The 17,667-nt window shown below is 34.8% G+C and overlaps 2 protein-coding genes across 4 annotated transcripts in view; one reads left to right on the top strand and one right to left on the bottom strand.

The window, feature by feature from the left end:
• The window catches only part of LOC136028599 (CB1 cannabinoid receptor-interacting protein 1-like), a 37,146-nt gene extending 23,712 nt beyond the window's left edge, over positions 1-13,434 (top strand). For all 3 annotated transcript variants that reach the window (XM_065706438.1, XM_065706445.1, XM_065706432.1), the window contains exons 2-4: positions 3,883-4,070; positions 6,969-7,113; positions 10,923-13,434. In XM_065706438.1, the coding sequence (XP_065562510.1) occupies positions 3,907-4,070; positions 6,969-7,113; positions 10,923-11,087 (474 nt within the window). In that variant the 5' untranslated portion in view covers positions 3,883-3,906 and the 3' untranslated portion in view covers positions 11,088-13,434. The remainder of the gene's footprint in view (positions 1-3,882; positions 4,071-6,968; positions 7,114-10,922) is intronic.
• Positions 1-17,667, bottom strand: part of LOC136028679 (ATP-binding cassette sub-family F member 2-like) — a 335,229-nt gene that overhangs the window by 234,024 nt on the left and 83,538 nt on the right. The window lies entirely within an intron of this gene.

Below are 17,667 nucleotides of genomic sequence, written 5' to 3'. Positions count from 1 at the left end.
GGACAACATGGTTTGGGTGTCATAAATGGTAATGGTGCGCGATTGATAGATATGTGTACTTGCCATGGCCTAATTGTTGGTGGCTCATGGTTTCCCCACCGGGAAATCCACAAGCATACTTAGACTTCCCCTAATGGAATGAGAAGAAACCAAATTAACCACCGTTTGATCAGGAAGTGACAAAGACGATGTTCCGATTAAGTGCGCTCTTTCCGTGTTGCAGATTCGTTCCGAGATCACCAACTAGGGATTGCCTGTTTTGAGCTGAAGCTAAGGACTATTGTGAAGTACAAAAGAAATCTGAGAGCATTTTATGTGCAGAAGCTAAGGGACAAAGATATCCGAGAAATTCTTCTGTTTATTCTTCTCCAATAAGTTTTCTAGCCTTGATTACGAGGAGAAGTAAGTGTCTGCTGGTGAAGCATGGACCTAGACCGTGGAAAATGTGCAAAGTATAGCTGAAGAGACTCGTGGTTTTGCTAAAAAAAAGAAAAGGGAACAGTTGATAAGTAATCCTTCTTGGAAACGTATGTCGGTCCGGAAAGGGGTGAAAATTCAACCAAACCCCTGCGACCTCAATGCCACCTCTGAATATAAGGACCATCTAAGGAATAAGTACAAAGAAGACAAGAGCAGATAGACGTTGCTTCCTCGAGGCCAAAGCTGCCGAAGCTGTTGCTAGTAAAGGTGATAACAGGGCAGTTTCTCGCATAACAAAGGAGATCAAAGGAGATTTCAAAAAGTCTGCTACTGTGATTGAGAGTAAATAGGGACGACTGCTAACGAACAAAAAAGAAATAGATAATAGATGGAAAGAGTATTTCCACGAAATATTAAACTTTGCCCCTACTGCAGATTCTGCAGACCCCCCAGATGGTTGACCCTTTTTCCAGTTAGTCATTAATACAAAGCCAATTAGCTTACATGAAATAAAGTACTACGTGAACTAAATAATGGAAAAGCAGCTTGCATTGATGGTATACATCCCGAACTATTGAAATACGGTGCTGGTGCAGCTGAGCCGCTACACCAAATACTAATGCAGATATAGGACACTGAGAATATTCCCACAGATTGGAAGAAAGGGATTACAGTAAAACTATTTGAATGCAACGTTTGGTGAGGCATCGCCCTACAGTCTGCAGGAAGCAAAGATTCAAGTCATTTTGAATCACATCCAAACAAAAGTTAACGCCATACTCGGAGATGAACAGCATGACTTCTGACCAAGTAGGTCATGTGCTTACTTGATCTTTAGTCTTAGAATACTTATTGAAGAGTCAAATGAATGGCAGACTGGAGTCATAATGGCTTTCAACGATTTCTTGAAGGCTTTCAACTCAGTCCATAGAGATTCATTGTGGGAAGTATTGCGCTACTATGGCTTCCCTGATAAAACTGTTATATTATAATGACGCTATATGGTGAGAAAATGTTTGCTGTATTAACTCATGATGGGGACTTGACTGAGTGGTTCAAAGTCCACTCAGGCATTTGACAGGGGCCCATTCTGTCCCTAGTACTGTTCACTAAGCTCATTGATTTTATCCTCCAGACTTGCATCTTCATGGGTGACATCTAGTTGAATTAAAATCCCACTTTATTTGATGCTGACTCGCAGACGATATAACGCTCCTTTCACACTTAGAGCTTCATTAGAACATAAATGAGCTCTCGAAAGAAGGTGAACGAATAGGTTTGACAATAAGCACGCAAAAGACGAAAGTCATTTGCAATAATGCTAATAAACTATCTGCAGTGCCATTTACAGTTAAAGCAAAGGAAATTTAAGATGTAGAGATTTTAAATATCTTGGGAGTCTAATTAGCACCGATGGTAGCCCAGCATGAAGTTGCCACACGTATTGCGTGTGCAGGAAGCGCCTTTGATAAGTTAAGAAACGTTCGGAGAAGTGCCAGTTTCTCTTTGAAGCTGAAACTGGGGCTCTTCAACAGTAAAGTCCTATCAGTACTAATGTATGGTTCTGAAAGCTGAGTGCTGAAAAAAAAGCTAGAGAAAAGAATCAAAAGTTTTGAAAATAATTGTCTTCGATGAATTCTCGGAATCAGCTGGACGGCAAAATTACCATCTCATTCATTAGAGAGAAGACTAAACGGCGACTCATTATTGATAAAGTAATAAGTAGTCGGTGGACAAATTGGGGACATATGGTTAGAATCGACAGTAATTATCTGCCTCATAATGTTTGGTGTTGGACTCCTCCAGGAGTTCGATGGCACGGACGACAGAAGGTTACACTTTGACAATGCCTAAAACAAGGCGCTGCGTTCTCAAGGACAACCCTTGATGAACTTTTTCTGAAGACACTGGAGAGGTCATCATGGAGAGGAATCGTTGCCACATATGTGCCAACCGGCATGGGAAGTCCTAATTCAAAGTAAAGAATAGTAAAGGTCATATTAATCTTAAGATCAGAAGAAATAGAAACCTATAGTAAGTCAAACACGGCTGTTGTTGTGCCCCACATCAACAGCTTCCCACCAGGAACGTCTGCGTCACCTGAAGATACCCACATTGGCTTACCGGTGGCACAGCGAGATGTCATCTTTATCAAGAAAATGTACCAAAACAACATGGCTATTTCCATTTTTACTCCCCCCCCCTTGCCACTATGGCACGAGGCCGCTCAATGAAGCTGCAACAGGAGCACTCCAGACACAGAGAGAAGACGAGCTTTTTCTCAGTACGTGCTGTCTCAACTTGGAACAGTCTTTCCAATGAGACTGTCACTGGTGAATCTATTTATTCTTTCAAAAATGCAGTTGATTTGGAGTGGAGTAACGCGGAATGGAAGTACCAGGGGACGCCACACCCAATCACACCCACTAATTGTGTCACCGCATCAATTTAACAGCGAGATGTTCTACAGGAGGATGCAGTCCACCTTATCTCGCTGTAAATGCGATTTAAGGTAAATTAAGGTAATAACAAACAAACACACAATAGGTACTAATATAAATCCGTAAATAAATGATAAAACGATTGAAATTTAAATTGAATATGCAAATCAGGCTTGAAATAAACAAAAAACTCTACAAACAAGAGTTTGGGTTTTGTCTCATCTCTCCTCTCTCTTTCAGCAAAATTAAATTTTGAACTGATGAGCTTTCAGCAATTAATATAATAGCAATTAGTATATACCAAAAATTCAGTCTAGTTTTACTAGTTCTTTTCAAGACAAGTAAAACTTCACTATAAACAAGAGTTTGGCTACTGCCACCTTACTAACTGTGAAAGTCTAAAGCCTAATAATTCATTTATGCTTCACTATAAAGTCATAAAATCATTTATGGTACCCAAGTATGAGTGACATCAAACTTTGATTTTGACAGTGCAACTGTAGCAAAAAGTTACTGTAGACTGTAGTCTATGTACATGGAGATTTATTACCCATCATAAAAATTGTAAAAATACAACACTGACGAAGTAGTCAGTAGAAAATTACCATACCATTATAAGAACACAATTAGGAGAATGCAGTTTCAAAGATGCTTTCACATGTAAACTGATTCTGGTGCCTGTCGTTTCATTTTTACACTGTGATCACAGGTTTAGCCACTCCATACGGAGAAGAAAAGGAATGATTGCTAGTCCAAAGAGAGGGTCGAAGTAAATTTTTTGAATACTTAAAGAAGCAACTTCAAAATTCTTTAATATTAATGAAAAAAATGGAGCAAGGGTGGGAAAATGTGGGAGGACAGAAGCCTTATGCACCCATATGCAGTGGTAAAGACGAGTTGGTTCATTGGTAAGGTACAATGGCAATTTATTTTCCCTAAATCAAATTAACAAGCAAGTGCGGGCGTTTACTTACTGTATTCAATGGTTTTGCTTGAAATTAAAAAAATCACTCATGTTTAGGTTCGCTAACCAGCCCTCGAAGAAATGCGACATTTTCGTCCTACCATTTCGTTCCGACAAGAACCATCTGGTGATCCAGTTTATTGCAAAGTTGATGGAGAACGGTTCAACAAGCCGAAAACCATAAAACTGATGACGGAATCCTCCTACAGAATTGACATAACTTTGAAGCCCCCGATGACTTTAGAGTAAGCGTTACCATAAATATAAATTTTTCTATTAAGTTTTACTATTCCTGTCTATTTTGCTTAAACTATTATTTAACTGGATTGCCACAGATTGGATTTTATTAATTTTTAGTCACGAAATGCCCATCTTACAGATGTCAGATGTCAGAAAGATAAACAGTATTCAAAGCCAGTTTACGGTTTTCTAGTCACGGCTTTAAGGTGAAAGGACATATCAGAGCCATCTCAAGAAAGGCTAGTTGGATTGACTGGAATATATTAAAGCATGCTCTATGGGTCATTAGGACAAAAATATACTTCTTATTTCCCCAGGTTCTGGGAAAAGGTAGGGTGGGACCATAAAATTTCGCCCTTTTGACTCCAATCAAGCTAGTTTATATTGAAAACATTATCTAGCACATAGAGAAAGATCCAACAGAGCCTTAAAACAAATAAGTTTTGATATTAGGGACACTTTTTCAATTAGATCGAGATTTTTTCTATAGAAAATAGCACCCGGTGACGTCAACTATAATAGAAAGTTTGGAAAAACTATGGAGCTTGGGTGGGGGCTTAAAATATGAAATTCCCATTTCATGTTATTTATAAATTGCATTGTATGTATGTCGAGTCCTTGAAATCAAGAAAGTGTTAGTGATAAGCCAGATATTATGCAGTGTCCGATAAACGTCTGCCTTTATTCTAAAGTTTTCGAAGCAAATTGTTATTCTTACTCACTTTTATTCTATATAATAGCAAATGATCCAGGGCTAAGAGAGCCTTGAGCAAAAGGAAGTCCCTTAAGCAAAAAGAGGCTGTTCAAAGAAGCGGAGACTAATTTACAATATTACCATGAATAGTACCAAGTATGATCGGAAGGCTTATTAATTCCTGCTATCACATCACGCACCTATAAAATAATGCCATTTGATGAGGCCATTATGCCAAAGCACTGTTTGGGAATTATTTTCTTCTGTTTTCTTTATTTAACTACTTCAGTTCCAAATAATGAAGAATTGTTTATTTTCCAAGTAGTAATCTTCAACTTACGCAAATTTAAGGACCAAAAACAAAAGCGAACAAAAGTAAATATCACGGAAAAAGGTGAAAATAGGGAACGCGAACAACATATTTTGGGCCGATATTTACCCCTCCCCCCCCGCGGAAAATGTCCCCGTAAAATATTCCCCGGAGAATATCCCCCACAAAACATACCTCCCGCGGAAAATATCTCCCATAAAATACCCTCCAGAAATTACCCTCCCCCCCGATGGAAAAAGAGAAAGCGAAAAAAATTAAAAAAAAAGAACGAAAAGCTGTAAAAAAAATTCCATGAAAACGGCTATCATGGGCAGCGCACTAGCGCTACCTAAGTTAAGAAAGATGTTGGCACAATCTATTATTTATTTTATTTGTTTATTTTTGTTTTAGACCAGGGCACCTTATATAGAAGGAGTTGTGGTAGAAACTTCAAAAAGGGCTTGTTTGATTGTAAATTGAAATGGCTAGTGCTCTTTTTGATAGTCGAGAGTGATTGGTCGGCAAATAGCTCCCCCCCCGCCCATCATTTCCCCAAGCACTTCCGATCACAATCTTTAGATATGAATTCTGTTCAGCGTAGTTTAAAGGTTCCAAAGTTATGTCTTTAAGGATGAAAACCCCACAGCCCTCAGGGCAAGGGTTCTAAGCTTTTCCCTAGGGCATGTAGAGAGCGTGGTCGTATAAACCTTGAAGGAGGTTTATTGGATTGGTAATCAGTGGTATTGGTAATAATGGTATTGGTAACCACACACACATACACACACTTACACACTGTCTTTTCCCGAAATGCATCTAATAGACATTTTGAGATAGCCATTTTATTCAAAATAGTCCAAATATTATATAACAAGGTCTTTGGGGTTGAAAAAAACGCTAGAGACTGGGGGCAAGTGTTTTAAGTTATGTCCCTAGAGGCATTTAAGGTTTTTAGGGAAGGGACGGTTGTTTAACTTTAGAAGAGGCTCATTTAGTTGAAAATTATAAGTTCTAGTTCCTTTTTAGGGGTCAAAAGTGACGGAGTGCAACTAGCTCTCCCCCTTCCCTGACTAGCCCTCTTTTCACCAAACAAATTTGAATGAAATTCAGATTCGTCAGATAGCAATTTTGTTCAGAATAGTCCAAAATACATAAAACAATGCCTCATAGGTTGACACAACCACCAGTGTCGTGGGGATAGGGTTGTAACTTATGCCCTGGGGGGCATATAAGGTTTTATAAAATTGTGGTCGCATAAACTTCAGATGGGGCTGATTTGATTTGAAATTGGAATTTATAGTGCCCTTTTTAAGAGTCGAAACTGATATGATAGCAAGAGCTCTATTAAGCCAAAAGCAGGTAGAAATAAATTCAAATAACTTTTCAGGTTTAAGACTACCACAAAGCACCATCAATAAATAAATTAAACCAAAAACAAACAGAAATTACAATAAATAACCGATTCGGGCTCAAAACAAGCAAAATTAATATTAGTAGGGCTAGCAACCCCAACGCCTTCTCAAGACCAGACCATAACTAGCACTTCACTGAAAACAAAATAGATTTGAAATGTTTTCACTTTTTTTACTTCAATAAATAAAGAAGACTTTAAGAAAAGAAAATATAAGAAAATCTATATTAAACCACGGTCAAATCCACGGTTATTATTTTTTTTAGTAAACGGCAAATTATGTTCTAGTCTTGAGAAGACATGGGGGTTGTTAGACCTACTCCTTTTAATTTTTGCTTGTTTTTACTTTGACTAGGTTATCTATTATAATTTCTGTTCGTTTCGGGTTTCATTTATTTATTATCGGTGATTTATGGTAGTTTTACACTTGGAAGATAAGAGAAATTAAAATTTCCTCTGAACTTTTGAAACAGTATTTTTTTATTTTTTAGAGAGGCATCATTTCATGGTCAGAATCTCGAGCTAGTGCAAAAATTTGGTGATTCAAATGCCTGTGTTCATTCTTCAAATTTCAATACCAACGGACTCAAGCCATCAAAGAAGAAAGAGCGAGAAACAATGGTTCTATCTTTAAAAGTGAGCCATTAAAAATAAATACAGAATAATCATTAAAAAATTATTTTTATTATAGAACACCATTGAAACAACTGAAATTTTACTTGGTTTTGTATTCAAGGAAATTCTGCTTTCAATTGTATAGTAAACGAATTTCAATACAAGTTGATTTCAATTCAATAAAGACATCATCTTCTATAGCTTTGCTGTGATTGGAAGCTTAAATTTAGAATACCACTGGTTTGATCTTGATTTTGGAAGACAACCCAGCAGTGTACTACTATGCCAGAGAAATTACTAAATGAACGTAATACTAGAATTGTACTTCAATAAAAGAGGTTCCTAACCTTGATGAACATTCTGCCGTTTTATCATTTTAACTTGTATACTATCCTACACTGCATAACTTTCACACTCGTTTTCAAAGGACTGGATAAGGGAAAAGATTTAACCTCATCGTTTGCCGTACTAAGCTAGGTTATTGGATTTTGAAAACAGTTGCTCCTCTGCTACATTTTCCGATCTTAAACTTCATCTGGTAGCAAGTTATTTTAGGACAATCGCTATATACGGGATCAAAAAATCTAGACTGTCATATTGAATTCCATTACTTGTTCCTTAAATATTATCTAAGAGGGATTCGTTTCCAAGGACTTGTATTTCGTCAATTGATTTCCAATAGAGGGAACAAATCAGCGGGTGGGAAATTTAGAGACACCACTACTAAAATATGGAAGAACTATAGGATATAATGGAATCCCTTTTTCTTGGATTGTAATTTACATAAAAAGAAAAAATAACAATCCACTTTGTAATGTATGTGATTATAATAGCGTATCTAAAACTGTATTATTTGGAAGAATGTCTTAAGGTGTTAAGGATTATGACTAACAAAATACTAATAATACTAAAATAAATACTAAAATATAAATACTAAAATATGATAATGAAATACTAAAATGCTTTCAAATTAAACGTATTGGGTGCAAAGCATTTATGCTCCATAAAAAGCCATTTGAGACACTATTTAATGGAAAATCGCATTTGTACTCTTTGAAATAATAAGTTCCATAGGAAGCACAAAAATCTGACCCCCTACCCCGCGCACCACCGTTAGCACGGCCTTTGTTAAAGACTACGATGACGCATTCAAGCTTATTTTCCCTTGTTAGTACTTAACTAATTTATTTGTGTACTGTATAATTGCACTATGTGGTATGGTATAATTTAAGATGGGTGTGGAAGGGTTCAATTTTAGTGCGTTAATTCTATTTATTTTTTAAGTCAATATGGACTGCAAGTTCAGGCTACACGATAATGATATTTTATAATAGCGTTTTTAAAACTGTATTATTTGGAACAATGTTATACGGTATTAAGGATTATGATTAACAAAATACTAATAATACTAAAATAAATACAAAAATATAAATAGTAACTAGCTGTTGGGGTGGCGCTTCGCGCCACCCCAACACCTAGTTGGTGGGGGCGCTTCGCGCCCCCCCCAAGCCCCCCCGCGCGCGTAAGTCGTTACGCGCCATAATAGTTACGCGCCATTGTAGTTGTGTCCCTATGTCCCACCTGTGAATATAGATATATATATATATATATGGTTTTAACTACGTAAAACTTGCGAATATACAACATTCTTTGCTGTCCCATTGTCTTTGCATATAAATAGATTGTCAGGTTATCCCCCTGTTTCCCCCGGTGTCCCCGTTGTAGTTGTGTCCCTGTGTCCCGGTCGTCATTTATATTCCCTGTGTCCCGGGTCCCGGTCATCATTTGTATCCCGGTGTCCCGGTCTGTATATACATTCGTTTTTTAGTTTTGTTTTTCTCCTTTATTTTTTTCCTTTTTTTTTCTTTTTTAGCTTATTTAGATTTTTAGATTTTTTAGTTTTTTTTATTAGTTTTTAGTTTTTATTTCTTTTTAGTTTTTTTGTCCCGGTCGTCATTTATATCCCCCTGTTTCCCCCGGTGTCCCCGTTGTAGTTGTGTCCCTGTGTCCCGGTCGTTATTTATATTCCCTGTGTCCCGGTCGTCATTTGTATCCCGGTGTACCGGTCTGTATATACATTCGTTTTTTAGTTTTGTTTTTCTCCTTTATTTTTTTCCTTTTTTTTTCTTTTTTAGTTTATTTAGATTTTTAGATTTTTTAGTTTTTTTATTAGTTTTTAGTTTTTTTTTCTTTTTAGTTTTTTTGTAGTTTTTACCTTCTTTTTAGTTTTGTTAATTTTTTTTTTTACTTGTGTCCTGGTCGTCATTTATACTCCCTGTGTCCCGGTGCTTTGTTGATTGCTAATCGAACATTCCTTTTGTCCTGGTCGCTTTCTCTTTGAGTGTCGTCATTTATTTTTTTCTTTTTTAGTTCTTTTAGTTTTTACCTTTTTTAGTTTTTTTTTAGTTTTTAGTTTTTTTAGTTTTTTACCTTTTTTTAGTTTTTTTAGTTTTTTAGCTTTTTTATTTTTTTTATTAGTTTTTAGTTTTTTTGTAGTTTTTGCCTTTTTTTTAGTTTTTTGTCCTGGTCGCTTTCTCTTTGAGTGTCGTCATTTATTAGTTTTTTCCTTTTTTTTTTTAGTTTTTTATTGGTTTTTACCTTTATTTTAGCTTATTTTTCAGTTTTTTCCTTTTTTTTAGTTTTTTTTTATTTTTTATTTTTTTTAGTTTTTTACCTTTTTTTAGTTTTTTTAGTTTTTTTAGTTTTTTAGCTTTTTTACTTTTTTTATTAGTTTTTAGTTTTTTTTTGTAGTTTTTGCCTTTTTTTAGTTTTTTCAGTTTTTTTTTTAGTTTTTTATTGGTTTTTACCTTTATAGTTTTTTTAGTTTTTTAGCTTTTTTATTTTTTTTATTAGTTTTTAGTTTTTTTTGTAGTTTTTGCCTTTTTTTAGTTTTTTCAGTTTTGACGTCACCTAATCCAGTTTTTTCAGGTGACGTCACCTGACACATCCATCCACACATCCATCCACACATCCACAGACAGACAACTTATTTTTATATATATAGATATATGAAAATAAAATACTAAAAATACTTGCAAATTAAATCTATTGGGTGGAAAACTTTTCAGTTCCATTAAAAGCCATTTTAGACATTATTTAATGGAAAATCGCATATATACTCTTTGAAATAATAAATTCCATAGGAAGCACAAAAACCTGACCCCTGCCCCGCACACTACCCTTAGCACGTCCTTTGTTAAAGACTACGGTGACGTATCCAAGTTTATTTTCCCTCGTTAGTACTTAACTAATTTATTTGTGTACTGTATAATTTCACTATTTGGTATGGTATAATTTAAGAAGGGGGCAGAAGGGTTTAATTTTAGTGCGTTAATTCTATTCGTTTTTAAGTCAATATGGAATGCAAGTTAAGGTTATACTATAATGATATTTTTTTTTTGCATTAGATTATCATCCTTAGGGAATCAAACGTTTGGACAATCTTAGAATTGTCTCAAATAATGTGAGATGCATTTCAAATTCTAGATGGTATTTTAACCAAAGGCCTTCAGAGTCAAATTAGTTTTACTAGTCGTATTTTCTTGCAAATACAAAAATCTAATTGACAAAATTATTTCTATTCTACAATATAGCAGTTATAAACGAGATGAATGTCCCACTCAAAGTGACATTTTTGCCTCTGACAACAAATCTACTTAAACATATCCATTCCCCCGTGATCAAACAAAACTTTTGAGCTTCATCGGATCCTTCTCAGTGAAAGTAAAGCAAAAGAAATAATAACGATAGTAAATAGGTCCTACAATGTATAGTAATAATTAATATTAGAATTTACGAAGACTTAATAATGTAATTGGAACTTTTTACAGATAAAAGAAGTTGGACTGCTACAAATGGAAACCCAAATGAAGCTATACTCCGCTTCAAGCACACAACACTGTCAGTGGGGCACAATGTTACATGGAATTGAAATGGAATGTGAGTCTAGTCCAGAGTCTGACTATGTGAAAATAATAAAGGAAATCTACAGATAATGTATATTTCAAGTTCTAACTGTACATGCCTGTTAATCTTATGCAATATGATACTCTTTTTGCTTGCCAATTTTAAGTTCGGATGTAACAGATGACATCAGAATATTGTCATCTGATTAAACCGAATCTCTGAATATTTAGTGAGTGTTATTTAGGTAGAAAAAAGACTACATGTGATTTGTTTGTTTTTAAAAGATGTTTTGGACACAATAATCTTTGGTTTGTATTATATCTTACGCATAGCTCACAGTTGGTGTTTGTACAGTCACACGCAAATGTCCACTGAAGTGCATAAATAAAAGCAAATTGTATAAATTCATTATTGGAAATTAATATGGAAAATCAAGCTGTTTCAAAATCCTTTTTGCAAATCTTGTAACTTTCGAGAAAGGGTCGGCGAGCCATTGTTCTTCCAGACTAAATTCTTTGTTGACAAAATAAAACTCAAAGTATACTTCTCTAGAAACCTTAAAGAAGCTGTCTTAGAGAATTTTAATATTGGACTCAAAAAGAGGCTCAAATCTAGCTCAAACCTAGCTCAATCCTAGAATACATAGCTCAAATTTCTTCTAAAACATTTGAGCTAGGGCTATAGTATCTATCTTAAATTATCAAATAGTCAAAATTGCATTTACTTGCACAACCGTGTTTACCCCACTAACGCCTTGTCGATCTTAAACTTGACGAGCAAAATCAATCCTCTTCTGTTGTGTTTAATGGTATGTGCTCTGTCAGGTCATTTCCGCAAGCTAATATATCCTAAATGGTCAAGCCATTAAATATACAAAAAACTACATAGGGGTATTCATTTGGGTTAAAACTCTGTTCAGACCTATTTCAGAAAGTTTTACAACTTTCCAGGGATAGAAATAAACCTATAGTCCCTAATATCATTCCTGAAGGTAATGACTCAATTCAATCAAATTCAATTTGTTTCCAAAACGGGCAGCAGACAAGCCGAATATTTGTTTAGTCGTCAAAACATAAATATATATATATATATATATATATATATATATATATATATATATATATATATATATATATATATATATATATATATATATATATATATATATATATATATATATATATATATATATATATATATATATATATATATATATATATATATATATATATATATATATATATATACAATCTATAGGCAACACTCATGAAATAATTTAAAATAATTCTGATCATCCACTTAAAATAAGTGCACAATAACTGACTAGTCGAAATATAATAAAACATAACTAACGAGCTAAAGCAGTGGACAAGCCAAATATTCTTTTTAGTCGTCAGAACACAAATACGTGTACAATCCATAGTCAACACTCATGAGACAATTTAGAATAAATCCAATCGTCCACTTAAAATCAGTACACAACTGACTCGTCAAAATATAATATAACTAATATCACAGTTGTTTAAATACTATTTGAAGAAAAATATCATGACTTTGCACCCCTATATCTAGTCACATCTGTGCTGCGTTTCAATTTTTCTTTTCCTTTTTTTGAGAAAATTATAAAGATACCCAAATTTCTTCAGAACAATTTGTTCTACAAATTTCTTCAGAACCGATAACTGAAATATGCACTGAATAATGTTGAATTTTTCACCATTTTTAAAATCCACACTTAGTCTATTTACATAGTAAATTTCAATGACTTCACTAGACTAAGTTATAAAAGTGGAAAGTGGAAATACTGCATATGGGCTTTTTTTAATAGGAAAATTTGCTTTATATAGTCCTGTCATAATTTCCACTCTATTCTGCGTCTCTAGTGTTAAAAGCAAAAGTTAGATGGATACAATAAGCGTTTTCATTAAAGAATAATCAATTGAAAAGAGACAGCGCTCTCTCCAAACATAAGCTGCCAGGGAGTGACTATGCTGCCAGGGAGTCAAAACTAGACCTCTAGTGCCAAGGCTCCTTGGAGTGTTGCAGCAACTTTTACCCATGGGCCAGAGCTGTGGAGCAACACGTGCAACTATGGCTCACGGGCGATAAATGCATTTGTTCTTAAATCACGTTAGATGTGTTATGATTATTGTAAGTTGGTATTTGCCAGGTCAACGAGTATTTAGAGAACATTTGGAATAAATTTACTGTATACGGAAAAACCTTTAAACTCTGTGTCTGTATTGTTTAAAATTATAAAGTGCATTAAGACTATGTACTATTTATTGCTGCTCATGAATATCCATGACACGATTCATTGTGCAAACTGTTGTATCTTTTTTACTGTTAATTTTTGGATGTAGTAGAGTGCATATCTTCTTGTTTACTTTTCAAGGCATTAAACATCGACAAAATAATAAACACCGATATCTAAAAGGCTTTAAAAAAACAGTAAAATGAATTTCGTTTCTACGTCAGGTTTTCCGGTATCATTTCCTAATATATAGAGGTACGGACATTTTGCTTAGATTGTCGAAGAGCGGCACCTGTCGAAGAGAGAATATGAAGTTCTATCAGTGTTCAAAGTTTCAGTTAGTATTTTTAAGGATTTAGGTTCTGAAGCTAGGGGATTTCACTAAAACAAAATGTAGGGAATTAACAGTAACAAAAATTCAAAATAGAAAAAGTCTCAGAAACAGTTTTACTTGTGAACAAGAGCTAAGAGCTCATATGGCACTTGTGACGAGGCGAGAAGAGCTAAGAGCCAAGAGATCATATGGTATGAGCTCTAACAAAATTCTATGAATCAATATATTGATTTAAAAAGGAAAATAAGAGGCTTAGTATCGGTCAGGATTTAAAATAAGAGCTCTGAGTCACGATGTCCTTCTAAATATCAAAATTCATTAAGATCCGATCACCCACTCGTAAGTTATAAATACCTAATTTTTTCTAATTTTTCCTCTCCCTTTAGCCCCCCAGATGGTCGAATCTGGGAAAAGGACTTTATCAAGTCAAATTGTGCAGCTCCCTGACACGCCTATCAATTTTCATCGTCCTAGCACGTCCAGAAGCACCAAACTTGCCAAATCACTGAACCCCTCCCCCCAACTCCACCAAAGAGAGCGAATCCAATACGATTCTGTCAATCACGTATCAAAAACATTTGTTTATTCTATCCACCAAGCTTCATCCCAATTCCTAAGCTCCAAGTGTTTTTCCAAGATTTCCCCCTCCAACTCCCCCCAATGTCAAACGATCTGGTCGGGATTTGAAATAAGAGCTCTGAGACATGAATTCTTTCTAAAAATCAAATTTCATTAAGATCCGATCATCTATTCGTAAGATAAAAATACCCCAATTTTCACATTTTCCAAGAATTCCGGTTTCCCCCTCCAACTCCCCCCAACGTCACATGATCTGGTCGGAATTTAAAATAAGAACTTTAAAGCACAATATCCTTCTAAATGTCAAATTTCATTAAGATCTGGTCACCCTTTCGTAAGTTACAAATACCTCAATTTTCAAAATTACCCCCTCCTCCAATTCCACCGAAGAGAGCAGATCCGGTCCAGTTATGTCAGTCACGTATCTTAGACATGTTTTTATTCTTCCCATCCAGTTTCATCCTGATCTCATCGCTTTAAGTATTTTCTAAGATTTCCGGTCCCCCCAACTGCCCCCCCCCCCAATTACGCTTGATCCGGTTGAGATTTAAAATAAGAGATCTGAGTTACGAGGTCCTTCTAAATATGAAGGTTCATGAAGATCCGATCACTCCTTCGTAAGTTAAAAATACGTCATTTTTTTATTTTTCAGAATTAACCCCCCCCCCCAATAGATCGGATCCGTTCCAATTATATAAATCACGTATGTAAGACTTCTGCTTATTTTTCCCCCAAGTTTCATCCCGATCCCTCCAATCTAAGCGTTTTCCATGATTTTAGGTTCCCCCACCCCAAACTTCCCCCAACGTCACCAGATCCAGTCAGGATTTAAAATTAGAGCTTTGAGACGCGATATCCTTCTAAATATCAAATTTCATTGAGATCCGATTGCCCGTTCGTAAGTTAAAAATACCTCATATTTTCTAATTTTTCAGAATTAACCCCTCCCCCAACTACCCCAAAGAGAGCGGATCCATTCCGGTTTTGTCAATCATGTATCTAGGACTCGTGATTATTTTTTCCACCAAGTTTCATCCCGATCCCTCAACTCTAAGTGTTTTTCAAGTTTTAGGTTTCCCCCTCCCCCCAATGTCACCAGATCTGGTTGGGTTTAAAATAAGAGCTTTGAGCCACGATATCCTTCTAAATATCAAATTTCATTGAGATCCGATCACCTGTTTGTAAGTTAAAAATACCTCATTTTACTATTTTTTCAGAAATACCCCCCCCCCAACTACCCCAAAGAGAGCGGATCCGTTCCGATTATGTCAATCATGTATCTGGGACTTGTGCTTATTTTTCCCATTAAGTTTCACCCCGATCCCTCCACTCTAAGTGTTTTCCAAGATTTTAGGTTTCCCTCCTCCAACTCCCCCCAATGTCATCAGATCTGGTCGGGATTTAAAATAAGAGCTCTCAGACACAAAATCATTCCAAATATCAAACTTCATTAAGATCCCATCACCCATTCATAAGTTAAAAATACTTCATTTTTTCTATTTTTTCCGAATTAACCGGCCCCCCACTCCCCCCTCCCAGATGGTCAAATTGGGAAAATGACTATTTCTAATTTAAGCTGGTCCCGTCCCTGATACGCCTGCCAAATTTCATCGTCCTAGCTTACCTGGTAGTGCCTAAAGTAGCAAAACCGGGACCGACAGGCAGACAGACCGAGAGAATTGGCGATTGCTATATGTCACTTGGTTAATACCAAGTGCCATAAAAACCAATGCAAAACCAGTTATTAAAAGATCCATATCTGTCTATCTGTGTAGAAAATGAAAATTCTACCTTGTCTAGAAAAAAAAAATTTCTAGGATGCCAATTAAACCGATATCCGACGATAAGTTTAGGAAATATTTTTTAGTTTACAGTTTATTTTCAGATACAGAAGATTTCAAGTCTTCCTGCTTACTTTTCATGGCATTAAATTTCTAACAAATAATAAATAATAAAAACAAATATTCTAGAAAAATACAAAAATTGGAACCTTGGTTTCTTCATTAGGATCTCTGCCATCATTTCCCAAAATATTTTAAGAGATACGGAAATTTTGCTTAGGTTATCGAAGAGACAATATAAAGTTCTATCAGGGTTCACTGTTATTTGATTTCTAAAAAGTTAAGCTTTGAAGCTAGGGCATTTTACTGTAGCAAAATGTAAAGAATAAACAGAATCAAAACTTCAAAGAAAAGTCACCAAAGCCATTTTACTTCTGGAAAACTAATGCAAGCCCAGTTTATAAAAGATTAAGATCTGCCTATCTGCATCAGGAATAAACATTTTACCGTGCTTAAAAAAAAAAATATCTCCAGGATGACAGTGAATTTGACGCGTGATGATAAATTTAGAAATTGTTTCTTATTCGCTCTTCAGTTTTGGATGTAGAAGAGTGTATGTCTTATTCCTTACTTGACATGGCATTAAATTTGTAATTTATAATAAATATCACAATCAAAAATTTTAGCAAAAAATGTATCTAATGTGTCTGGAAGTCAGGATTGACAATACTAGTTCAAAAATATTTATGAGATATACGGAAACTTTGCTTAGGTTTTTTAGGAGATATATAAAAATCTATCGGTATTTACAGTTATTTTATTTCTGAAGAGTTCAGCTTTAAAGCTGGGGTATTCTTCTTAGGCAACAAGTAGAGAACTTGAAAATCCAAAGCTTCTAAATATAAAAAGTCAATAGTATTCGGATCGTGGATCTGTGCAGCCGCGTTCTAACGCGGCTGCACACAATTCTAAATTGTGTAAAAGAAAGTTACTTCTAGGATATTTGGAATTTATTTGAAATAAAAATTATTTTGAAATAGCGAATTTAGAAAAGCTTGAAACTCTGGCAATCAAAAACGAGCGGAAATTAATTAAAAAACTTTCCAAAAAAGAAGTCTTTTCATAGAAAAGTTAAGCCCATATTAAACTTAAGATCAGAATAATTAAAAACCTATAATAATTCAAACTCAAAACGAACAGAAATTACTATTGAAGAATGTACGAAACCCAAAGCAAACAGAAATTAAATAAACCATCATAGCAAAAATAATACAGCATTTTCTAATTTAAATGAATAAATAAATCTTAAAACGAGTAAAGCTTAAAGTAAATATGTAAATCTAGCTTAAAAGGAACAAAAACCTTTTGCTATTGAAGTATAAATGAAACCCAAAACGACCATAAAATAAATAAACGATCATAACAATCAAACATGCAGCAGGTACTAATATAATGAATAAGTAAATCTTAAAACGGGTAAAACTTGAATTAAATATACAGATCCAGCTTAAACCAAAAAAAAAAAAAAAAAAAAAACAAGAGTTTGGGTAGTGCCTCCTTCCTTAACTGCAAAAGTTTAAAACTTACTAAAACCTATCATTTGCGCTTTGCTGAAATTATAAGTCTTATCTTGAACAGTCTTGGAAAGAACGAATAAAATCAAACTTAATGTTAAACATATAATGATATTAATTCTTGAACGCTCATCAAGATTTTAATTC

This window comes from Artemia franciscana, chromosome 1 (genome assembly GCF_032884065.1).
Source record: "Artemia franciscana chromosome 1, ASM3288406v1, whole genome shotgun sequence".
Taxonomy (NCBI): Eukaryota; Metazoa; Arthropoda; class Branchiopoda; order Anostraca; family Artemiidae; genus Artemia; species Artemia franciscana.
Note: the sequence above shows the minus strand (reverse complement) of the source record. Positions and strands in the feature narration are given on the sequence as shown.